The following is a 27,545-nucleotide window of genomic DNA, read 5'->3' as shown; positions in this document are numbered from 1 at the left end:
GACCCAAAACTGTGAAATTACTAGAAGAAAACATTGGGAAAATGTTCCAGGACATAGATCTGGGCAAAGATTTTGAATAAGGCCTCAAAATCACAGGCAGCCAAAGCAAAAACAGACAAATGGGATTCTATCAAGCTTAAAAGCTTCTGCACAGAAAAGAAAACAATAAACAAAATGAAGAGACAACCCATATAATGGCAGAAAATATTTGCAAACTATCCATGTGGCAAGGATTTGATAACCAGAATATATAAAGAGCTCAAACAACTCAGTAGCAAAAAAACAACTAATCCAATTTAAAAGTGGGCAAAAGATCTGAACAGACATTTCTCAGAGGAAAACATACAAATGACCAACAGGTATATGAAAAATGTTCAACATCACTAATAATCAGAGAAATGCAAATCAAATCACAATGAGATATCTTCTCACCCCAGTTAAAATGACTTCTTCAAAAAGACAAGGATAAGGGATACTGGTGAGGATGTGGAAAAAGGAGAACTCTCATACACTTGGTGGGGATGTAAATTAGTATAGCCACTATGGAGAAGAGTTTGGCGGTTCTTCAAAAAACTAAAAATAGAACTATCATATGATCCAGCAACTGCACTACTGAGTATACATCCAAAAGAAATGAAATTAATGTATTAAAGAGATATCTGCACTCCCATGTTTAATGCAGCACTATTCACAATAGCCAAAATATAAAATCAACCTAAATGCCCATCAATGGATAAACAGATAATGTGACATATATACAGAATGGAATATTATTTGGCCATAAAAAGAATGAAATCCTGTCATTTGCAGCAACATGGATGGAACTGGAGGTCATTATGTTAAGTGAAATAAGCCAAGCACAGAAGACCAAATATTACATGTTCTCACTCATGTAGGAACTACAAAAGTGGATCTCATGAAGATCTCTAGAAAGTAGATTGATGGTTACCAGAGGCCAGAAAGGGCAGAGGGAAGGAGCATAAGGAGGTTGATAAATGGATACAAATATACAATTAGATAGAAATAAGACCTAGTGTTTGATAGATCAGTAGGATGATACTAGTTAACGATAATCTATTGTACATTTCAAAATAGCCAGAAGAGAAAAATTTGAATATTACCAGCATAAAGATAAGATATTTAGGTAATGGATATCCCAACTACCTTGATTTGGTCTTTACATATTATATGAATGTGTCAAAATATCCTATGTACCCCCAAAATATGCATATGTATTATACATCAATAAAAAATCAAAAATACATAAATGTGTACTTTTCATGTCACTCCATTTTTTAATTTCTAACCTATGAAGAAAAGTAACAAACTTTTTAAAAATGTCAAAGTCATAGCAAGTTTTGACATTTTTAAATGTCAGCAAAGAAAAGATAACTTAAAATTATATGCTATGATTGAGTTCCGAAGTTGTTACTCCTCTTTGTAGCCAGTTTATACCCAATTTTGTACCCAGTTTATACCCAATTTCATACCCAGCATGAAACAAAATTCTATTTTTATCTTTTTGAGAGGATTTTTTTTATGGTCCACAAATCAATTTTGATAACCAATGTCAGATCAAAATGCATACAGCCCATTTTAAAATACTTTTATATGCATACCATTATGAAATCAAATGATGAAATATTTTAACAGCTTTCAAATGGCAGAATTTATATTTATTTTCTGTCTATATCAACCCTAATTAGCATAAAGCACTGTTCAACTATATGCTATCTTAGACCTCAACTGTATTTTCATCACCAAAATAAATAAAATAGCTTTTTACTTAAATAAAATAGCTTTTATTTAAGTTATCTTAATTCCCAAGCAGGATATATGATACATATGCCAATAATGTACTGATTTTCAATATGAAAGCCAGTACAAAACTCCTTTCATTCATTTATTCAGAAATTTCTATTGATGATCATTTTTCATTCCATGTAGAACAGCTGACCAGTGAAAATGTTTTGGAAAGACACAAAAGAATAGATATACTGAAAAAAAGAGGCAAGATACTGGGATAGAGTTCATAGCATTTGAGTCCGTAACTCTAATTGTTTGTAAGGTCTCTCTTCATTCTTTTCCTGGGGTTCTGTCCTTTTAATTCTTCCTCCTTTTTTCTTATAATTCTTTCTCCTTTTTTCTTAAGCTTTTTTACTTATCTACTCATTCAGTCTTTCAACAACTATTTAATGAGCACCACTATGTATCAATTACTGTGTGATGTGCTAGGAATACACTGATGAAGAAGATACACATGACTGTTGCATAATGAAATTTGATTAATGTGTTCAATTCTTCCCTTGCTTTTGTAGAGAAAATCTAAATGTCTTAGTGTTGAAAAGCATTGGTTTTAAAATGCCTTTTAAAATGTCAACACTTACTAATATAGTAAAGTTCTTCTGTTAATGAAGCCAATGATTTACTTTTTGATTGCACACACATGTGCACACACAACTTGGAACTGAAATTGACTAAAATTAAAAAGAACAGCTGTTTAATCTAAAGGAAAAGTCATGCTTCACAGCTAACTTATAAAATGCACTTTGCCCATCTTTGTCATCGTTGGGTTTTCTTAAAATAATTCTACTAACTTTTGAAATTGATGTTGCTTCTTCAACAGGTTTATTTTTTTCTTTTTGCAAGGATGTATTCTGTGACTACTAGCCCCCTAGTGGATAGCAAATGTCAACAAAAAATTTGTACAAGTTACACATTCATGAGTAAAAATGCATTTTCATTTTTAGCATCTTGCTGCTGAAATATTTATTGCAAATTTTTAAAATTACCAAATAATAAAATACAAAAATATTTATAAATTTACACTATACAATAAATGACAAAACCACTGGAGAAAAAAACATCCAGACTACCTTCTGTACATTCTATGACAGGACTGTTCAACCTCTATTTCCTACCCTAATTTATAATCTCCAACAAACTTATAGTCTCCCATCTCAAATGCCAAAGAATGGATCATGACTAAACTGACCAATACATCAAAAGGCAAATGGCATAGCAATGTCAAATACTTCTACCACCACCACCAAAGATCTTTCTATCACACTTCGTTTTAGTAGTGGTACCTTCATCCTGTCCTTAAACAAGAAATGTTAGCTGTCTTGTGTCTGAAAAGTTAGGGGAAAGATGGGTTATTGCTGATTATATTTCAGTTGAGAACCCTTCACCATACATGCATCCCACACAGGATGAAATCATGGCAGCAGCAGTATGTAAGTACAAAATGGAGACCTTCCAAACTCACCCCAGCTTATTTTAATGCAACTCTTAATAAAATACTTCATATAAATCCAGAACAAATGTCAATCTATGAAGAATGCTGGGACAGCATGTGTAAACTGGGACTGTCCTAGGCAAGCTGGCACATGTTGCAACTCTATTTATAGGTCACTTAAATGAAGGAAACTTGACAATGGTTCAAGTTTAATTCAGTTGAAAATAGAAATAGAGATTTTTTTTTCACCTAAAAATTGAAATATTTAAGTTACATATTCCATGAGAACAAACTGACTTCTATGCAGTAAAACCAATTATTATACTATGTTAAACATCCTTTTTAAGAGAGATACTTTGTCTTTCAGAGCTCATATCATATTCTTGAAAACAGAAGTCTATTAAGCATTGGCCATATAAGAACAGATCATTATTTGTCTTCAAGTCTATTGATTAATCATCCTTTCAATAAAAGATAAAAATGCTACAGAAAAGACATCAGTCATGTTAAAGACATTTGTTATTTAATTATTACAGCTTTCTCTCATTCATCATATGCACCAAGCATTTATTGAATGTGCATAATTCACAGAAAGTGGCACCAAAGACATAGCCATCTTTGTTGCCTTTTTGTTTCACCTGTATTCTAAAAAGTATAAGAAGAAATATCTAGGAATAAAGGTTATGAGATCATTTGCTTCCAGGTTATTAGATTCTTTTTTCTCCTAAGAAAAACATTGGTGATTTATTTTTTCTAGTTCCTTAGCTCTATAGTTTAACCGCTTTCTTAACCATACTTTGATTTCCTTTTACAAATTATTTCCCTTTACATCATTTTATCTTATTTCTCTCACGGTTATGCTATTTTTTCTTACCACATAGCTCAGATGACCACTTTGAATAAGAGTCATGGCAATCATGGTCATGATTTCATGAAAGCAGACTACCTAGATAGTCCTTAAACCATATGTAATGCACACTTAGTAGATTCTAAATACCATTGATTTGGTGTTAGGTACACTATCAGCATTCTATAAATATAAGCATCTCTGAATTTACTGAAAAAAAACCATTATTGAAACATTGATTATAAAGAAAATTGCATTAATTTAGACTCAATTTCACAATAAGTCTTAAACATTTACTACTAATAAAATTTCAATGAAACCAGTGATTTTGAAATGCAGCAATTATGCACATAATTCTCCTTTAATTTTTTACTAAATATAATTTACATGCAGTTAAAAGTATACAGATCTTAAACGTTACCGCTATAGTAGCCACTGACAAATACATCACCCAGTAATCCATACCCCTATGAAGATACAGAAGGTTTTCATCACCCCAGAAAGTTCCCTCAAGGAAAACATTGTTATGATTTCTTTTCTATAGATTTGTTTTATCTCTTCTTGACCTTCATATAAATAGAAGCATATCATATGTACTCTTTTGTGTCTAGCTTCTTCCATTCATCACAATGATTTTGAGATTCATCCATGTTTCTGTGGATAAAAATTGAATTATATCTTATGTACTCTTTTGTGCCAAGCTTCTTCCATTCATCACAATGATTTTGAGATTTATCCATGTTTCTGTGCATGTAAATAGTTCCCTCACTTCATTGATAAGTAATACACTTATTTGAATATACTTGAATATACCAGTTTGTTTATCCATTGTCCTGTTGATGGACATATGGGAAGTTTCCATTTTGGAAATTCTATGAATGAGACTGCTATAAACATTATCATACAAGTATTTTGTAGATATATTATTTCATCTCTCTTAAGTAAATACCTAGGAGTAGAACTGCTGTGTCATTGGGAAAGTACATATTTAATTTTATAAGAAACTGTCAAACACTTTTCTAATGTTTAGACCAGTTTATTATTTATTTATTGAGACAGAGTCTCAGTATAAGAAACTGTCAAACACTTTTCTAATGTTTAGATCATTTTAATATTTACTTATTTATTTATTGAGACAGCGTCTCACTCAGTCACCCAGGCTGGAGTGCAGTGGTGCAATCTCAGCTCACTGCAACATCTGCCTCCCGGGTTCAAGCAATTCTTGTGCCTCAGCCTCCTGAGTAGCTGGGATTACAGGCATGTGCCACTGCGTCCAGCTAATTTTTGTATTTTTAGTAGAGACGGGGTTTCACCATATTGGCCAAGCTAGTCTCAAACTCTTCACCTCAAGTGATCTGCCTGCCTTGGCCTCCCATGTTTATACAATTTTAAATGTTTTATACTTTCACTAGCAAGATATTAGCGGTCAAATTCCTCTGAATTCTCACAAAAGGTAAGTGTTGTCAGGATTTTTGTTGTTTTAAATCGTAGGATTTCTAGTGGGTATATCAAAGTATTTCCTTATAGATTTGTTTTGTTTTTTTAGATGGAGTTTTGCTCTTGTCGCCCAGGCTGGAGTGCAATGGCGCCATCTCAGCTCACCGCAACCTCCACCTCCTGGGTTCAAGTGATTCTCCTGTCTCAGCCTTCCTGAGTAGCTGGGATTACAGGTATACACCACCATGCCCAGCTAATTTTGTATTTTTAGTAGAGATGGGGTTTCTCCATGTTGGTCAGGCTGGTCTCGAACTCCTGACCTCAGATGATCTGCCTGCCTCTGCCTTCCAAAGTGCTGGGATTACAGGCGTGAGCCACCGTGCCCAGCACTTGATAGTCTTGATTTGCATTTCTCAAATAACTAAACACATAGGACACTTCTTGTACTTACTAGCAATTCATATTTTTTTATAAACAGCTTATTCCAATTTCTTATACTTTAGGCTTATTTTAAGTTAATGAATTTTAAGAGTGCTTTATATATCTTTTTAAGCAATATGCATTTTAAGCAATAAGCAAATATTTTCTCTTGAAATTTCTTGAAATACAACATGGTTATACAGTTTCTTAATGGTGTCTCAATGAATAAAGTTTTTATTTTGATGAAGTCTAATTTGTTGTGGATTTTTTTTTCATTTCATAGAATTAGTGCTTTCTGTGTCTTGTCTAAGAAATTATTGATTACCCTAAAATTTGGAAGAAGTTATCCTCTAGTTCCTCCTACAAGCTTTACAGTTTTAGCCTAAACCAAGATCAAATAATATTCTCCAATATTTTCTTCCAGAAGTTTTATAATTTTAGCTTTTACATTTATCTCTATGATCCACTTTCAGTTAATTTTATACAGTAAAAAAAGTATGCTTCAAATTTTTTTGCATATGGATATTCAGTTATTCCAGCACCATTTGTTGAAAACACTATCCTTTCTCTACTGAATTGCCTTTGCCTCTCTGTCAAAAATTACTTGTCTATACATGAATGGCTTTATATATAGACTCTCCATTCTGTTTCACTGATCTATTTGTCTTTATGCCAATGCCACAATGTTTTGATTACTGTAGACTTATAACGTGTTCAAATCAGGTAGTGTTATGCCTCTAACTTCGTTCTTCCTAAAAGCTGTTTTGGTTATTTCAAACATTTCTATTTTAATTTTAGAATCTATCTGTATATATAAATCAAATTGGGGAGAAAGACATCTTAACAATATTGAGTTGTATGATCCGTGTACACAGTTTATCTTTCTATTTATTCAGACTTTCTTTTATTTCTTTCATCAGTGCTTCAGTGTTTTCAACATACGGACCTTGTACATATTTTGTTAGATTTATATCTAAGTACTTCATTTTTTGGTGCTAGTATAAATGTATTTTGTATTTTTAATGGTCTTAAAGTTTTTTAAAATTTCCATTTATAAGTTTTTCCTTGCTACTATTTAGAAAGATAAATGGTTATCAGACATTGACTATATTCTACAGCCTTACTCTAGTAACAATTTTATAGATCCCATTAATGTTCTATATAAATAATCATGTTCTCTGTGAATAAAGTGTTAGTTCTTTCTTTTCAATCTAGATGCCTTTTATTTTATTGTGCCTATTGCATAATAGTAAATCCAGGTACTATTATTCCATTTGTACTAGAAGCAGAAGTATTAAGCACATATTTTGAATATTATTTTTATTTTTAAATAATCAATGTCACAGAGATATTTGGAAAGTCATAAGTACTAGATAATAAGGAAATGGTGATTACCAAACTGCTAAATATTCATCATATTGAACCTACCTTAAAACTTTACAGTTTCGATCCAAGATAATTGTTTTATATTTTTATTACCCTTGGTATTTTCATTAAGCGTCATCATCTAAGCAGAAAAATGTAGAAACAAATACTACACTGAAATTCAATAAATATCTGTTGAATGAATGAATTATAACAATGAATTATAATATGAATGAAGATAATCCTGCATTAATTTGTCATACAACTACCAGTTATGCGAGGAAAAAAATAGTGAAAGAGAATGCCTTCAAGTTTATCTCATGGCCAAGGAGCTTAAAATACAACACAATAAAGAATTTTAGAACTGGAAGTCTTCTCAGGATTTAGACTGTCTTTTCCCATTCCAGAGATGAGAAAACAGGACATACAGAGAAAAAAATAAACATCTAGAAATGATGACACTATGGGGAAAAGGTGAGAACAGGGCCTAGGTCTTCTGACTTCTAGTTCTTTCTCATCTACCATACAAACTATCCATATTTCTTACTTTTTAACTTCTCTAAATGTTGTAGAAACTGCTACAAATTAAATAGTAAAATTTTGCAAATAAACTTTCCTACATTTCACTAATTTGCAACTATGAAAATTATGAAGCATCCAACTTAAATAATTTCAAATGTAAGAAATATCAATTAAATGTTTTTAAACAGTTTTACTTTAGTTTTCACTAATTTTATTTTCTTAACCAGAAAAAAATCCAGTTTTACAATGTATTTCACAAGTTATTTTGAAATAAAAACATACTTGAAACTCAAAAATATTTTGCATCTAAGTTGATAAAGAATTGCAATTTTATGACTATATGTTAAGTAAGTATTCACCTACTCAATGCTAAGGTTTAGAACCAACTTGATATTCATTCATTCAATAAATACTAATGGCCTATCTGTAAAACACTGTACCAAAACCTGTGAGAGAAATAACAAGTCATTTAAAAAGGTCAAAACTACTACATCATGTTATAGATTAAAGCTCCTTAAAATAGTAACATACTTTTCTGTTTCAAATATAGTTATAAGTCCATAGAGATTTAAATTAAGTTGAACTGAAGCTTCTCTTTCTGAAGCCACTGGTTTCTGAATGGTATTGAAAAAACAAATTACTAATGCTTCAAACTGAAATTATATTTCTAGCATTACCTCCATTTCCCTGTCCAATTCAAATACTGCAATAAAACCCATTCTGATAAGAAAGAAGAAAGAGAGACAGAAAGAGAAGGATAGAAGCTGGCAGGCAGGGTGGGAGACGAAGGAACAACAAAAAAAATAAGTTTAATTAAAAAATTTAAATGGTGACAAAAGAAAATGGGCAAAGGGAGAAATTTCTACAACACTAAGAGAACTGCTCTCTAGGGCAGGGATTGGCAAACTTTTTCTGAAAAGATCAGAGAGCAAATATTTGCAGGGTTTTTTTTTGAGACAGAGTTTTGCTCTTGTTGCGCAGGCTGGAATGCAATGGCACGATCTTGGCTCACTGCAACCTCCAGCTTCCAGGTTCAAGCGATTCTGCTACCTCAGCCTCCCAAGTAGCTGGGATTATAGGCATGCACCATCACACCCAGCTAATTTTTGTATTTTTAGTAAAGACGGGGTTTCACCATGTTGGCCATGCTGGTCTCGAACTCCTGACCTCAGGTGATCCGCCCTCCTCGGCCTCCCAAAGTGCTGGGATTACAGGCATAAGCCATTGCACCCGGACTACATTTGCAGTTTTGAGACCCATATGGTCTTTCACAACAACTCAACTACGGAATTGTAGCTGACAGCAGCCATAGACAATAAATAAATGAACAGGAGTGGCTGTGTTCCAAAAGAACTTTGTTTACAAAAAACCAAGTGGCAAGTCAAATTTGGCCCAGGTTCATAGTTTGCTGTCCCCTTGCTGTAAGGGAAAAAATTCAAAGGACTCAATACTGGCTACAGATAAATGTCTAATTAACTACTGTATAATCTGCATTTTAAAAATAAAAGAAATACTCTTTAAAGTGTTTCCCAAATAAAAGTGTATGTAAATTACAATGAGTTCCATTTTCTTGGCATAACTACCAAATCTGATATTAAACTCTAACTTCTTTCCTGACTAAAAGTAATTTTTGTGAACAAAAGGAGCTATTGGTTGGGCATTTGTAAGGTTTGGAAAGAAGATATACAGTATGCTTTTAGTCATTAAGCACGAATTTATTAGTAATAGTAGCCAAAGCACCAGGCAAAAGAGAAAAGAATAAAAGGAACTACAACCTGTTGGCTCCCCACAATAGGTCAATTTCAATTGTTTATTCAGGCCAGTACTTGTGAGTGAAAGAGGCATTAAAGAATATAAGATTTTTATTTGTTCTCATTACCACCTTCTTCAAAGATTACAGATAGGCAACCGGGCACGGTGGCTCACGCCTGTAATCCCAACACTTTGGGAGGCCGAGGTGGGTGGATCATCTCAGGTCAGGAATATGAGACCGGCCTGGCCAACATGGTGAGACCCTGTCTCTACTAAAAATACAAAAAAATTAGCCAGGCATGGTGGTGGGTGCTTGTAATCCCATCTACTTGGGAGGCTGAGGCAGGAGAATCGCTTGAACTCGGGAGGCGGAGGTTGCAGTGAGCTGAGATCATGGCACTGCACTCCAGTCTGAGCAAAAAGAGACTTCTGTCTCAAAACAAAAACAAACAAACAAAAACCAAAGATTACAGATAGGCTTTACCTTGTCTATGATGAATTAATTACTCATAAATTTATTGAATTTATTTTTAACACGCATAACTTCCTGATGAAATGCATTCCAAAACTTAATATTCTATTATGTGACCTAGTGCTTTAGTATTTCATTTTATTCTTACTAACCCTGCCTCTCTAAGCTCCACAAAAAGCTATCTCATGTGGTTAATTTTTAAACAAATGGAGTCTATATTCCTATTATCCTTTTTTTTTTTAGTCTGATCTTATCGATTTGTTATTCAAAAAACCTTATTTCTGACTGGATTCAGACTTAGAAGTAGAAGCTTGCAGACAGGAAAGCCTGCATTTCTTAGCAATTTGTTCCTGACGCTTCTGTTTAGCCTCCTTCATTCTCTTGGCCAAAAGTTAAGCATATTCTGCAGCCTCTTCCTAATTTTTCTTAGTATGCTGCTTCTCCAGAGCAATATGGCGCCATCTGTGCTGCAGGACACATGGAGTAATAAGACGCTGAATTTTGGGTGCTTTGGTCCTAGGTTTCTTACCTTCTTTGTTTAAAGGCTTTCTTACAACATACTGGTGGACATCATCTTCTTTAGAGAGATTGAAAAGTTTGTGGATTCTGCTAGCTCTTTTGGGCCCCAGGTGATGAGGCACGGTAGTATCAGTCAATCCTGGAATATTTTTATCTCCTTTTTTTACAATAACCAAGTTAGAGCGCTCCGATTGGCATCCACAATGCAACCACGAACTGATTTTCTCTTTCTTTCTCCAGTTCTCCTTGGTCTGTAACAGGAATGCCCCTTACTCATTAGCAGGCGGACACGGCCATGAATCAAGACACCCCACTTCATGGGGAACCATTGTTTGTCATTCCCACCACTGATTAGGACCACATAACCCTTCCATTCTTCAACCGGAGCACAGCAGCAACTTCTGTGGCCATATGCTTCTCATAAAAAGTGCAGAGTTTGCGTTTATCATCCACTTCAATGAGTTTCTGGCAGCCAGTGGCTGGGAAGGAGATATCCAGCTTCATCTTGAAGCAGGTGAATGCCTCCAAGGCACCACGAAAAAGAGCCCATTATTCATTTTACTTAGTCATTCATTCACTCATTTTTTAAAAATTCTATCTCCACTGGTTACCTATTTTTTTCATATACCTTGACCATTATAACTGCCATTTGGGGAACTTTCTTGATCTCTGAAGTCACTGTGTAGCAGATACTACCAGCAACCCAACCACATTGCCTCATCATTCACCATTCCCTACATAGCAAAATCTGCTGACTATAAGTGTTTGTTACACTCTGCCTGAGTGCTTTCTCTAGCCAGTGAGTTTCAGAGAGTTAACAATTCCCAGGATCAGCCCTGGACCAACAATAAAGGAGAGTTGATAAATTAAATACTCCAACTTCCTTGTCCTCTATATAGGATAACTCTGAGGTCTTTCTACCCAGTCTCCCAGAGGAAGTCCCCACAAGATTAAGATGATTGTTTTCCCCAAAGATAGGATTACATGTACTGTTCCCTTTTACTACTTTGCAAAAGAACTGGTGCAGTCATTGTTTTCTTTTTCTCTCAAGATCCAGCAATGTATTGGAGTGGTGACTTTAGGCACCATCTAAAATGACTCCCAGTGGTCTTACTTGTTAGAACTGATACCCAAGAACCTACCATACTATATGTACAATTTAGATTTGTTTCTGCAGGAATGCATGACTTTGTACTTATTCAACACAGAAATGTATCTGCTACTTCTGGGCAACAGAAATAGTATAAACCAGATTTAAATTTATCTTTATTCAAACACAAAAATAAGGTATAGAAAAATAGGCCGGGCACGGTGGCTCACACCTGTAATCCCAGCACTTTGGGAGGCCGAGGTGGGCAGATCACGGGTCATGCGATTGAGACCATACTAGCCAACGTGGTGAAACCCCGCCTCTACTAAAGTACTAAAAATTAGCCAAGCATGGTGGTGCACACTTGTAGTCCCAGCTACTCGGGAGGCTGAGGCAGGGGAATTGCTTGAACCTGGGAAGCAGGGATTGCAGTCAGCCGAGATCGTGCCACTGCACTCCAGCCTGATGACAGAGCGAGACTCCATCTCAAAAAAAAAAAAAAGAAAGAAAAAGAATCTTCCCATCAAAATCCTTTATTCTCCTTCCAAAGGTAGGAAATATAAGAGCCCTATGTACTATTTTAAGTATCACACTTTGAACACAAAGAAGCCCATAGAACTGAGCGAAAATAGTTACAACAGAGTTAGCACATGGATGTATCAAACTCATGAAATCCTTCACTATAAACCTGATGTCGGATCTGCATATACTTGCTTGAAAACCCACATCATCCTTCAGCCCAAGATAGAACCTTTGGAGATATTGTTAACCTTCCCTATTACCTTAACTCCCACTTCCAACTAGTCCCATCAATCCAACCTCTATAAAGAGTCTTATAGCCATCTCTTCTTCATCCCCATTAGTCCAATGCCAGTCTGTCTTTCCTTTGACAAAAACTTCTAAGTTCCCTGTTTTATTTCACTTCTTTATGCTGGGAAATCTATCTGATAACCTAACACTCCCACATCAAATCTAAGATAGTTCAAACCTATGATAGGTCAAGTCCTGAACATCACATATAGTATTTATGTAAAACATATGAATGTTTACATTACTTAGACAACTCACCATTGCCTAAACATTTCATGTATTGTTATCTCTGTTTGGAATGAAGACTAAAAGTAATACATTTGCCTAAAGATTAAACAAAATGTTTACCTGTCTGAAGCTATGTCACTGGCAATGTGATGCTTCACGCCTGACCCATTTTTAATAGAATCCTGTCTTGTGAGCCCATGAGATCGACTTTTCTCCACTGCAGGTACAGATAAGTCACCTGAGGGTCCTTGGAACTGGGTCTGCTCATGTAGTTTTGGTTTCTTCTCCTGAGGTGCCTCCTCATTTCTTAGCCCTCGAAGAACCTTTTGATCAGGTTGCTGTGGTGTATTAGATCCACTATTATAAAACCATGCTCCTGATTTAGTGAGGATTTCTTGTTGTTTTCGGCACAAATTACATACCCACATAACCTGCACATGAAGACATAGGGGGAAAAAATTAGTGTTCCCAAAAGTTAAAAACAAATAAAAAGAGACAAAAATTCAAGCAAACAAAAAATTATGTGGTTATCCTTCTGAAGTTAAAACATAATCCTAATTAACTGCTACTGTAAATTAAATAATATATACTTTCTTTTAATTTTTCTGAATAATTCTAATGAAATAGTCAATATTTATTGACCACAGAGATAGCAAACTAGAGTCCTAAATTGCTGATTGTTCATTTGTATTATTTAATTAGTTTTATTTAAATTAGAGGCATTGTGTAATACACAGAAAATAGATTTTGAAACTAGACAGTTGGGTTTAAATACCAACTCCAAAATTAGAAACTTTGCAACTTTCAACAAGGAACTGAAACTTCATATCTATAAAACTTAGTTTCCTTAATGATAAAATAGGGAAATAAAGATGATAATTTCCCTGTATTTTGAGGCTGAATATTAGAAATAATTTATTTAAAATATCTAGAATATTACTTGTTATACGGAAAATTAGCTGTTAGTATTAGGTTAACATTCTATCAGCAATTATATTCTTAAGGGGGCTTTTATTTTTTTCAAGTAGCACCTAATGGCTAAAATAAAGCTACAAGCTTTGTTGATCCTCTATAAAAAACCAATTAATTGCTAATAATTTATACTAATGCATCTGATGTTTTTACTGTGGCAAAAGACACAACATAAAATTTGCCATTTTAACCATTTTTAATTGTACACCTCAGTAGCAGTAAGTATATCCACATTGTGAAACAGATCTTTAAAATTTTTCCTGCAAGATTGAAACTCCACACCCACTAAACAGCAACAGCCCTTTTCCTCTCCTCCAACCCCGGCACAACTACTCTATACTCAATTTTTCTACAGATCTATTTTTCCGATTCCAGAAATCTAAACATATTGTAATTAATATCTCTGTGGCCAGAAAGCCCTTCACCCTTTTCTGAAAAATCCTTTTCAATTAATCATTTAAAAAGCCATATTATCATAAAATAACCGTTCATAATTCAAGTGTGTGAGTGCTAATGTTTTGTTTATGTCAAATACTTACTCTTACACAGCTCTCCAGGTTGCTAAACATTTTCTCACATAAAATAAATTACAACAGTATAGATAATCACAGTAAAAGTTTCAACATGGCATTTTCAACTGACACAAAAATGTTTTTGTAAAATACCATGTAGATTTTTTACCTTATTGTCCATTATTCCATTTCATAGTTTGTACAGATCTTATCACACAACATTGTACTTGCTCATTTTTATTATTTTGTTCTTTCATTGAATTGTATATACATTTCTTTTCTCCCCAATTAAATTTGAAGTTTATTGAAGGCAGGAACTACATCTTCTACTAGCATAATAAAACCTTATAAATTATAGAATAGTAAGATATAATAAATGTTTGCTAAGTTTAGGTTGTTTAAAATTCTTCTGGGGGAAATATGGTAATAATATATTTGATATTATTAAGCCAAGATGTATGTTCATTAATTTCCTAAAGAATTAGTCATAAATAATATCAATATATGTATGTATTTTATTTTTATAAGTATTTTGATGTGAAAACACCATTATCTCACTGAAATTAAAAAGAATATGCCTCAGTTCAAATTTCTTTTGCTATAATTAGTTTTAATAGACATGAAATATATCTAACCCATCAACAGTCTCAAAAAATGAAATTTGAGCCAGCATCTCAGCCTTTTGATGCCATCTTGTGACAAACGCAGGTACTACAGATCTCTTTTAAAAAGTCACGCAAAACAGAACCACAAAATAATGTAAAAATAAATGAAGTTTGAATTTCAACTTTTCTGTTTTAAACAAGTTGTTATTTATGCTTCAGTGATAATCTATTCTAGATGATTATAAGATATAAATTTATCTGAATTAGGTCACACTCAGAGTACTGAAGAAGAGCATCCCTTTGTGCCTGGTAATTAACAACAGAAACGAGAGCTTGTGAGACAGACAATTATCCAATCACTATCATCTGCAGAAACAGCATTTGCTGCTTTGTAACAGTTGAAAAATAAAATTTTTCACAAGGTAAGCAGGTTACTTAATGTATTTCAGAGCAGAGCTTCTCAAAGAATATCCCTGGGAGAATAGCATCAGTATCACCAGAAGTGCCGATTCCCAGGTCCCACCCCAGATTTACTGAATAGGAAACTCTGGGGCAGTGCCCAGCAATATTTTTTCCCCAAACCCTCCAGGTAATTCTGATGTTTGCTAACATTTGAGAACCACCGGTCTATGGCAGAGATTCCTAGTTCAATATGTTAAATAGGTTACAAGTATGCTCCTCAGACTGGCTAAGACCAAAGGAGTTCATACACAGCCTTGTCAGTTTACCTTAGTGTGAACTGCTGACTGTACAAGTAGTATTGTTTCTGTGGAGCCCAAAATGAGAAAAAGAATTGGAAACACTATCAGCTTAATTTTCCTCATCTGTTAATATCTAGTGAATATTAATATAAGACAGATGAGCATAAGGTATGAAGGATGATGTCTGATTCCTATTAAAGACTCTCCATGTGTTAATATCCTTCTCACATTGCCTGGGCTATGCACACTGCTTGTTCCTTTTCTGACTAGATCATTTGTTCCTTCCTAAATCACTAGCTCCTATATCCTTCCTTTCCTCCCTTCTTCCCTCCCTTATTCTATATCCCTCCTTCCCTTATCCTATATTCCTCGCTTTCTCCCTTCCTTATTTCCTTCCTCCCTCCCTTCCTTTCTTCCTTCTTCTTTTTTTTTTTTCCTTGAAACAGGGTCTTACCTTGTCACCTAGGCTGGAGTTCAGTGGCACAATGTCAGTTCACTGTAGCCTCAACCTCCCAAGTTAAAATGATTCTCCTGCCTCAGTCCCTCAAGTAGCTGGGATTATGGGCATGTGCCACCACGCCAGCTAATTTTTGTATTTTTGTAGAGATGGGGTTTCACTATGTTGCCCAGGCTGGTCTTGAATGCCTGAGTTCAAGCAATCTGCCCACTTCAGCCTTCCAAAGTGCTAGGGTTACAGATGTGAGCCACCATGCCTCCTAGTATTTTCCTATTCATATATTGACACCCTGGTTACCTTTCTTTTCTTCTTCTACCATCTCCTCCTACTCTTGGATTAATAGTTTATTAATCCTTTAAGCTCAGGAATTCCGGATCTACCCACATCAAGTACTGCCATGTGCTGCATAACAATAGTTCAGTCAACAAAAGACCATATATAGAAGGGTGGTTCCCTAATATTATAATACCGTATTTTTACCATGCCTTTTCTATATTTAAATATGTTCAGATACATAAACACTTTTAATTATGTTACTACTGCCTACAATATTTAATACAGTAACATGTTGTACAGGTTTGTAGCCTAGGAGCAATAGACTATATCATCTAGCCTAGGTGTGTAGAAGGCTATATCATCTAGATTTGTTTAAGGACACTCCATGATGTTAGCATGACAAAATTGCCTAATGATGCACTTCTCGGACTGTATCTCCATCATTAGCAACACAATTGTAGTACAGAAAAACTGATACTTTCACTTGTAGCCCTTTACACAGATAGCAGCTTAGCTTATAAATTGGCGACGGTATTGAATTACCTCTCACACACACCAATACCTCTCACAAATATATATATGTTGTGAAATGATTTTTCATTAATTGACTATGAAATGATTAATAGCTATTAGAGATAAATTCTGTGTCCATGGAACAAAATTTATCTAATTTGGCAATAAAGTCACAGGCCTTTTGCTAATAGAACCCTTTAACCAATTAAGTTAACCACATAAGGAATGCCATCTAAAATATGTTAGAAATATATATGCCTATAAATCTCCCTGGTTAGAGACTATTAACTGATTCTCATAATTACCAAAAACATCTAGAACCTGAGAATACAAAACATACAGGGTCCAAAATTATAAATTATTATTACCTTCAGTCCTAAATATGTCAAAATTTTAAAAATAATATAGAAATATTAAGAGATGGAATAATCTCTAATGACCCAAATTTGTCACTTACTTCCATATGTTTTATTCCATAAACATTCTTAGGAATGTTAGGAAAGGAAGGGAAAAAAACTAAGGAAAATACAAATATCTTTTTTAAACCACAAAAATAATAACCATAACAGCTGCAGTGAATACTAAAAGAAAGCAAAAAAAAAAAAAAAAAACCTTACATTAGGTATATACAATAATTGAGAGCAATCTAAAGGTCTGCAAAATACTATGATTTTCTTCTAAACAGGGACAAAAAAATAGAGTAATTCAAAAAAGGGAGGGATTATAGTTTAAAGACTTACACTAACGAGACCATAGGCCAAGCTCCTATGATCCAGCTAACTGCACAGAAAAACGAATTCACTAGACTCTACCTCTAACCATTGCCAACCTGTTTATAAATATGTGTGCATTTGTCAGAGAAGAAATAAGGTAAAAGAGTATAAATTGATCAAGTAACCATTACATAAATAGAAAATTGTGAAAGATTCTGGCTAGCTATTCAACAACTTATTTCCTTTCCTCTTAGAAAACTACATTTTCCATGTTATCTTGGGCAGCTATGACCATACAATTATATTCTACCAATGGATTATAAGTGGAATGGGTGTGCCACTTTCATAAACTTTTAAAAATTCTCATGTGCTATCTTCATGCTGTTCAGCCAAGACCTTGGAGATAAGGAAGCCACAGGAAAAAAAGGTGCCTGGGAACCTGAATAATCACTAGGAGGAGAGCACTCAGCTGATCAGCTTACCAGTGTGGACTTCACATAGGTGAAAACTAAACTTCTACTAAGTTGAGCTTTAAAGATTTTTTGAGTTTACCTTCTATAATTGATTGCATTACCTTGACTAATTCACAGTCTTTTTAAAGTACATGCTTATTCAATGTGTATTACTAGCACAATCTTGTATGTGAAGAACAATACATTACCAGGGCATGAATATGAAAGAGCTTCGGTGTTGTTCACTAACTCATGAAAACAAATTGTGTGCTTTCTCCCTAACTCCACATTCCATGAAGTAATGTGGGTTAGCTTGAAATCAGCTGTGGTGGATGTATTTAGACTAAATAAATTGGAAAATGCCAAAAGTCAGAGATTTTTCTAAAAGAGAGCTGGTTGTTAGCACGTATGAACACACCAGTGACTATAATATATTCACTACATTCTACTAAAAGAATAATATTACATTTAGTTTAGTAGATAAACTTAGATGAAGCTATAATTTGCCATAAAAATTAATTGAAATCATAGAATTCCAATTTATTTATAGATGGGCAAGTAACTATTAACACCAATTCATTATTTATTTACTTACACAATATTTACTAAATGGCTACTATATGCCAAATGCTATGCTAACAGCTGGTGAATAAAGCTCAACAAATATACATTTTGCTACAGAGTATAAAGTGTAGTAGGGAGACAATAAGCAAACAAATAATTGCACAAATATTGTTATAATTATGGTAAATGTTACAAAAGGAATGCAGTCCCACCATAGATCTTTCCCTCTGGCCCACATTGTGTTTGGAAAAAAAACAAGAATGCAGAGATCTGCAAGAGGTCTGGAAATCCAGAGGCTCAACCAGAGCATTACCCTAAAGCATTCCCATGATCAGATCCATGGTGTCTGTGTCTCTAAAAAGGCAGAATTCAAGGGTAGCTTGTGCTACTAAACTACAAGCCCTCACCCAGCACTGCCATGGTGGATTTTGAAAGTAGACACATTGGCTCATATCCCAGAAGGTTAACATTTTCTAATAGGATTCCTTAGGCAATTAAGAGATACTGTCATCTGTAAATACTAAGATTCTGGATTACAACACAAAAATCAGAAATTTTCTTCATCTGATGCCCCTGATACAAGCAGCTAATCACAGCATTTCTAGCAATAGTCACACTTACAGGCTGAAGCAGGAATGTCTGATGGGTCTTCATTAAATCTCTTGGGAGGCAACAGCACATCCTCCTGAGAGCTTTAACCTTAAGCATTTCCCAGTCTTAGCTGTTACAAACCCTTCTATGTTGGCTATCGCTGTGGCTTTGAAAAATTTACTCACAAAGAAAGGTAGCTTATTTATTTCTCTATTTTTGATCTGATTTTTGTCAACAGCACACTTGCCAGATTCTTCTTTAAAGCTACTCAGTAAATTGTAGTCCAATAAATAATAGCTCCTTTGGACAAGTTCTCTATTTCTGATATTTCTGCTCCTTTTTTGGCTGTTCTCCAAGAAAGTATTCAGGTGTTCTGTGAGGCTTATGCTGCTACACAACCTGCAGCTCATCCAATCGATAGTCTGATTCTTCTCAACTTAGACAGACTTGCACTTCTCAATAAACCTGATCTCACTTCGGTTCCCACCAGCACTGCCAAACACTTAGTCCCCGAATGATCCTCTATTCCACTATGGCAAAAGCTGTCTATTCTGCAGCTTCTTCTGCAAAGTCATCTCATCCCTCACTATAGATAGGTGTCATGTCTGGGACATGTAGTTATGCTCATGCCACACTAGAACAAAGGACAGTTCTGGAAGTCAAGTCTGGCCTTTTCTTGGCCTTTCTTTTCTTTTCTTTTTTTTTTTTTTTTGAGACGGAGTCTCGCTCTGTCGCCCAGGCTGGAGTGCAGTGGCACAATCTCTGCTCACTGCAAGCTCCGCCTCCCAGGTTCACGCCATTCTCCTGCCTCAGCCTCCCGAGTAGCTGGGACTACAGGCGCCCACCGCCACGCCCGGCTAATTTTTTGTATTTTTAGTAGAGACAGGGTTTCACCGTGTTAGCCAGGATGGTCTCGATCTCCTGACCTCGTGATCCGCCTGCCTTGGCCTCCCAAAGTGCTGGGATTACAGGCGTGAGCCACCGCACCTGTCCTTCTTGGCCTTTCTTAATCATGATCCACTGCCAAGTTCATTCTGAAGTATCTATGCCCCTGATGGATGCTAGGGCATCCCGAAGGGTGATTCCCTTCCATGGATCTCAAATAATAATAAGAGTAAAAGATGCCCTTCAATTTAACAAAAATGCATCCTCGTCCTGAGTCAAAGCCTGGAAAGAAGAGACTGGAACATACCTCTAATCATCTACTGGCCTCACCTGTCTTCTTTCTCCTCCCCTACAATTCCCTTCCATGGATCTCAAATAATAATAAGAGTAAAAGATGCCCTTCAATTTAACAAAAATGCATCCTCGTCCTGAGTCAAAGCCTGGAAAGAAGAGACTGGAACATACCTTTAATCATCTACTGGCCTCACCTGTCTTCTTTCTCCTCCCCTACAATGTAGAAGAATAGAAGAAACAAGCTTTTCCTTGACTGTTCTTTTCTGTATACCTAACACTTTCCCCAAATACCCTCAGCTTGAAGTAATGAGCTTCAGTCTTCCCATTTCATCGATTTCATCCATTAAGCAATCCATTGCCTTAATGGCAAAGGAGAAAAAAGATGCCGGCTTACTGATAAAAGAATCTAAGTAGGAAGGCAATTATAATATAATATATGTGTTTCATTGTGCTTTGAACATTGTCGGCTATGTTCAGAGATTAATATCTGCCTAAGAACAAAGTATGGACCAGATACACCTCGAGAAAGAGAAGTCCTGGTAGCTTCTGGTTTCTGGTAAAATGGCTGATTTCCCAGCTTTAGGCAGGAGTTGTGGGGCGGAAGGAGGAAGTCTGAAGAAGATGGAAAAGGAAGCCTGGGCTGATACTTAAAGAGTGTTAAAAGTGGCCAAGCATGGTGGTTCACCCCTGTAATCCCAGCACTTTGGGAGGCCGATGTGGGAGGATCATGAGGTCAAGAGATCGAGACCATCCTGGCCAACATGGTGAAACCCCATCTCTACTAAAATTACAAAAATTAGCTGGGCGTGGTGGCACTTGCCTATAGTCTCAGCTACTCAGGAGGCTGAGGCAGAAGAATTGCTTGAACCTGGGAGGGAGAGGTTGCAGTGAGCCGAGATCATGCCATTGCACTCCAGCCTGGCAACAGAGTGAGACTCTGTCTCCAAAAAAAAAAAAAAAAAAAAAAGTTAAAAGTGCAAGTTTTGAATATAGCAATATCAACCGATAATAGCTCTCAAAAGAAACAGCACAACAGATCAAAGGTAGAAGGACGTGGAGTAAATATCAGAAACTAGAAAACAGATGGTTTAGCAAGTCATAAGGAACAAAGCATGGGACTGCTGAAAACAGAAACTGCTGCTAAGGTTGAACTTTAACACACTATTTAAAGCATGTTAGTATTAAGCTATTTCCTTTGAAAAGAAACAGATGGCAGTATCAGAATTATTGAGGGATTCATTCAGTATGTGGGTACGCTCCAAAGAAATAGCAAATGAAACTCAAACAAATTAGAGAACTGGGATGGATAAAATTAATAAGTATTAATTTCTGTAAACTTACAATAAATAACTGGTTAAATCAGAAAACTGAAACAATCAGATAATTAAGTAGAAATTTTAACAGCTTCATAATTAGTATGATGAGTACATGTTCCAAGTTTTGACAATTTTAAATGCCAAATATTAATTAAAAGACGGGAAATGATAATAAAAACAAGACAAGCTGAAAATACAGTCATACATTATGCCATGAAGTTTGTATTACTAAAAATTTTAGATATCTACATTATTATTTATCAAAACAAAATACAAAATTGCAAAGAAATGCAATGTAACTTGCACGTAAAGCCTCAGATAAATTATAATTAAAATTATAGTGAGTTTTACCACTTTGCCTAAATTTAAACTTTTAACCCTCTCTATTACTTTTCCCAAACTCTATTTTTCTCTACTTATTTGTAATTTGTAAGTAAGTTGTTTTATGCCATGATATAAATCTAAACTTTTAACCTTTCTTCTGCTAAAAGAAGACATGTCTTTCAATAGAAAGACTGTTGTTTCTACACCCAGAATTTTAACGTATAAATGAATAAATAAAAGTAAAAAAGAAATGAAAGGAAATTAGCAGAGCTAAAGCCTCAGGTCTACTATGTCTCCAGCCAAACAGCAGGTACCAGTGAATAAGAGCACAGGTCTTATGGTTTAACAGAACTAGAAGTGCTGCATGTGAAATGACAAACTGAAATTCATGTTCACGTCTTCATTAATAAAAAAAAGCTGAAAAAATGCTGTGGAAATCTTCTCAACCTACAGCTTCCTAGAAGCTGTAGGCTTGGGCAAGTGGGACACACTTGTAACTTTGACACTGAACAAAGCCTCCACAGACTTGGTTTGTATATATGAATTTATAAGATCACTAATGTAAAATATCACTAATATATTAATTTGCAATATCACTCAACACCAAGATTGAGGCAAGACCACAGCTCATTAATGAATATCTGGTTCTGAACTGGAGATCCCAGAGACTGCATGAAGGCAATCATGAAATTATTAATAAGGAAGAAGTAAGTTCAGAGGAAAGAGGAAGGAAGAAAGAGAAGAAGAGAAAGACAGGAGGTCCTAGATAGCTATCTAAAGTCTATCTAAGTCTAGATAGCTATCTAAAACTTATTCAAAAATATTACAGAAGGGGGAAAAATGGAAACTTCCATGACTCAAATTACAAATTACCCCAAACTGGTGGCTTAAAACAACAAGAAATGTATTCCCTAACAGCTCTGGGACAAGAAGTCCAATTTCAATATCACCTGACCAAAATCAAGATGTCAACAGGGCCATGATCCTTCAGAAGGCTCTAGGGAAAACCAGTTCCTTGTCTCCTCTGGCAATCAGCTTCTGGTGAGTATCATCATTCCTTGGCTTGTGGCCACATCAATCCAATATTCAAAAACAGCATCCTCGAACTCTCTCTGTTAAATCTTCACATCGCCTTCTTTTCTGTGTTTGTGCACAGATACATACGCACTGATGATACAAGGGATTGCATTTAGGGCCAACCTGCATAATCTCCCTATCTCAAGATCTTTACTGTATCACACCTGCATGTTGTTTGAAGAAAGAGAAGAGTTGGGGGCCATATAAGATAACATTCATAGGTTTCAGGAATTAAGACATGGTTATCTTTAGAGGGGTCATTTTTCTGCCTACCATAGACAAAATTAAAGTAAAATTATAGCCCAATAGCACAAGTGGAAATGAATGCATACGTCTTAAAAATGTGAACCAAATCCTTAATTTTATACAGCAAATATATATGAGAAAGAAATGAACAAAGACGAACCTACCATGACAAAGGGGAGATTACACCAAAGATGCAAGAATAGTTAAATTCATCAAATTAATCAAATTCATCAAATTAATTAATTAAAATAGAAATAAAATGGCATTATCAATACATACAGAAAAACCATTCAGCATTCATAAAATGCAAGATTCGTTTGTGTGAAAACAATATAAAATGCAGCAAACTAAATATTATAAAAATTAGCAATGCTTTAACCTAATAAAGGATATCTACAAAACCTCTATATCCTATTTTATATTTAAGAATCAAAGGTAAGAGCATTCCTTTTAAAGTAAGAAATGAGCTAAGGATTCCCAGTATCACCACCTCTGTTCTACACTGTATTGGAGATGCTAGCCAAGTAAATCTCTCCTGAATATCTCTCTCTGTATCTCTCTCTCTCTCTCTCACACACACACACACACACACACACACAGACACACACACACATACAAGAAAGGATGAAATAAAACTGTCCTTATTTGAACACTATTTGATTGGCAATGCCATTTGATTATGACAGAAAATCCAAAAATCTACAGCCAAAATATTGAGTAGTAAGGGAGCTCAGTAAGTTTCCTGGATCAAATCATGATTAAGCAAAATAAACAGCATTTCTATACACCACCTATAACCAATTACAAAACATTAAATAAAATTTTTAAAGATGTCTGTCATAAAGAAAAATAACAGGCTGGGCACAATGGCTATGCCTATAGTCCTAGCACTTTGGAAGGCTGAGTGGGCAGACTGCTTGCACTCAAGAGTTCGAGACCAGCCTGGGCAACATGGCAAAACCCCATCTCTACAAAAAATTAAACAATTAGCTGGACATAGTGGCATGGCCCACCGCACCATAGGTCTGAGACAGGAGGATCAGTTGAGCCCAGCAGGTCAAGGCTGCAGTGAGCCAAGATGTGCCACTGCACTCCAGCCTGGGTGACAAAGTGACACCTGTCTTAAGAAAAAAAAAAAAAAAGAAAGAAAAGAAAATAATATACAAGAGTCCTGCGAAAAAAAAACCAAAAACAACAACAACAACAAAAAACTCTCCCAAGGATCCATTCCAAGATGGCCGACTAGGAACGGCTCCGGTCTGCAGCTCCCAGTGGGATCAAGGCAGAAGATGGGTGATTTCTACATTTCCAACTGAGCCTCTGCTGGTGATACCCAGGCAAACAGGGTCTGGAGTGGACCTCCAGCAAACTCCAACAGATCTGCAGATGAGTGACCTGACTGCTAGTAGGAAAACTAACAAACAGAAAGGAGTACCATCAACATCAACAAAAAGGACATCCACACCAAAACCCCATCTGTAGGACACCAACATCAAAGATCAAATGTAGATAAAACCACAAAGATGGGGAGAAACCAGAGCAGAAAAGCTGAAAATTCTAAACACCAGAGCACCTCTTTGCCGCCAAGGGATTGCAGCCCCTCGCCAGCAATGGAACAAAGCTGGACAGAGAATGACTTTGATGAGTTGACAGAAGTAGGCTTCAGAAGGTCAGTAATAACAAACTCCTCCAAACTAAAGGAACATGTCCTAACCCAATGCAAGGAAGCTAAGAACCTTGAAAAAAGGTTAGATGAATTGCTAAATAGAATAATCAGTTTAGAGAAGAACATAAATGAACTGATAGAGCTGAAAAACACATCACGAGAACCTTGTGAAGCATACACAAGTATGATTAGCTGAATTGATCAAGTGGAAGAAAGGATATCAGAGATTGAAGATCAACTCAATGAAATAAAACAAGAAAACAAGATTAGAGAAAAAAAGTGAAAATGAACAAAGCCTGCAAGAAGTAAAGGACAATGTGAAAAGACCAAATCTATGTTTGACTGGTGTACCTGCAAGCGATGGGGAGAATAGAACCAAGCTGGAAAACACTCTTCAGGATATTATCCAGGAGTACTTCCCCAGCCTAGCAAGGCAGGCCAATATTCAAATTCAGGAAATATAAAGAACACCATAAAGATACTCCTCGAGAAGAGCAACCCCAAGACACATAATCATCAGATACACCAAGGTTGAAATGAAGGAAAAAATATTAACGTAGCCAGAGAGAAAAGGCAGGTTACCCACAAAGGGAAGCCCATGAGAATAACAGTGGATATCTTGGCAGAAACTCTACAAGCCAAAACAGAGTGGGGGCCAATATTCAACATTCATAAAGAAAAGATTTTCCAACCCAGAATTTCATATCCAGTCAAACTAAATTTTATAAGTGAAGCAGAAATAAAATTATTTACACACAAGGAAATGCTGAGAGATTTTGTCACCACCAGGCCTGTCTTACAAGAGCTCTTGAAGGAAGCACTAAACATGGAAAGGAACAACCGGTACCAGCCACTGCAAAAACATACCAAATTGTAAAGACCATCGACACTATGAAGGAACTGCATAAACTAACGGGCAAAATAACCAGCTAGGATCATAATGGCAGGATCAAATTCACACATAACAATATTAACCTTAAATGTAAAATGGGCTAAAGGCGCCAATTAAAAGACACAGACTGGCAAATTGGATAGAGTCAAGACCCATCAGTGTGCTGTATTCAGGAGACCCATCTCACGTGCAGAGACACATATAGGCTCAAGGTAAAGGGATAGAGGAAGATCTACCAAGCGGGTGGAAAGCAAAAAAAAGCAGGGGTTATAATCCTAGTCTCTGATAAAACAGACTTTAAACCAACAAAGATCAAAAGAGACAAAGAAGGCCATTATATAATGGTAAAGGGATCAATTCAACAAGAAGAGCTAACTATCCTAAATATATATATACTCAATACAGGATCGCCCAGATTCATAAAGCAAGTCCTTAGAGACCTACAAAGAGACTTAGACTCCCACACAATAATAATGGGACACTTTAACACCCCACTGTTAACAAGAGACAGATCAATGAGACAGAAAGTTAAAAACGATATCCAGGAATTGAACTCAGCTCTGCACCAAGCGGACTTAATAGACATCTACAGAAGTCTCCACCCCAAATCAACAGAATATACATTCTTCTCAGCACCACATCGCACTTATTCTAAAACTGACCACATCGTTGGAAGTAAAGCACTCCTCAGCAAATGTAAAACAACAGAAATTATAACAAACTGTCTCTCAGACCACAGTGCAATCAAGTTAGGACTCAGGATTAAGAAACTCACTCAAAACCGCTCACCTACATGGAAACTGAACAACCTGCTCCTGAATGACTACTGGGTGCATAACGAAATGAAGGCAGAAATAAAGATGTTCTTTGAAACGAATAAGAACAAAGAAACAACGTACCAGAATCTCTGGGACACACTTAAAGCAGTGTGTAGAGGGAAATTTATAGCACTAAATGCCCACAAGAGAAAGCAGGAAAGATCCAAAATTGACACCCTAACATCACAATTAAAAGAACTAGAGTAGCAAGAGCAAACACATTCAAAAGCTAGCAGAAGGCAAGAAATAACTAAGATCAGAGCAGAACTGAAGGAGATAGAGACACAAAAAACCCTTGAAAAAATCAGTGAATCCAGGAGCTGGTGTTTTTAAAAGATCGACAAAATTGATAGACCACTAGCAAGACTAATAACGAAGAAAACAGAGAAGAATCAAATAGATGCAATAAAAAATGAGAAAGGGGATATCACCACCGATCTCACAGAAATACAAACTACCATCAGAGAATACTATAAACACTTCAACGCAAATACATTAGAAAATCAAGAAGAAATGAATAAATTCCTGGACACATACACCCTCCCAAGACTAAACCAGGAAGAAGTTGAATCTCCGAATAGACCAGTAATAGGCTCTGAAATTGAGGCAATAACTAATAGCTTCCTAACCAAAAAAAAGTCCAGGATTCACAGCCGAATTCTACCAGAGGTATAAGGAGGAACTGGTACCATTCCTTCTGAAACTATTCCAATCAATAGAAAAAGAGGGAATCCTCCCCCTAACTCATTTTATGAGGCCAGCATCATCCTGATACCAAAGCCGGGCAGAGACACAACCAAAAAAGAGAATTTTAGACCAATACCCTTGATGAACATCGATGCAAAAATCCTCAATAAAACACTGGCAAACCGAATCCAGCCTCACATCAAAAAGCTTATCCACCATGATCAAGTGGGCTTCATCCCTGGGATGTAAGGCTGGTTCAATATACGCAAATCAATAAATGTAAT

The 27,545-nt window shown here is 35.7% G+C and overlaps 1 protein-coding gene and 1 pseudogene across 31 annotated transcripts in view; both read right to left on the bottom strand.

Moving 5' to 3' along the window:
- RIMS2 (regulating synaptic membrane exocytosis 2) overlaps positions 1-27,545 on the bottom strand; it is a 743,118-nt gene that overhangs the window by 473,901 nt on the left and 241,672 nt on the right. For all 31 annotated transcript variants that reach the window (XM_034966469.3, XM_055116819.2, XM_055116823.2 and 28 more), the window contains one exon: positions 12,821-13,131. In XM_034966469.3, the coding sequence (XP_034822360.2) occupies positions 12,821-13,131 (311 nt within the window). The remainder of the gene's footprint in view (positions 1-12,820; positions 13,132-27,545) is intronic.
- LOC100983800 (small ribosomal subunit protein eS6-like) lies at positions 9,666-11,090 on the bottom strand (annotated as a pseudogene).

Source organism: Pan paniscus, chromosome 7, assembly GCF_029289425.2.
Source record: "Pan paniscus chromosome 7, NHGRI_mPanPan1-v2.0_pri, whole genome shotgun sequence".
In the NCBI taxonomy this organism is placed as follows: domain Eukaryota; kingdom Metazoa; phylum Chordata; class Mammalia; order Primates; family Hominidae; genus Pan; species Pan paniscus.
The sequence above is the reverse complement of the archived record's forward strand: the minus strand, read 5'-3'. Positions and strand labels throughout refer to the sequence as shown.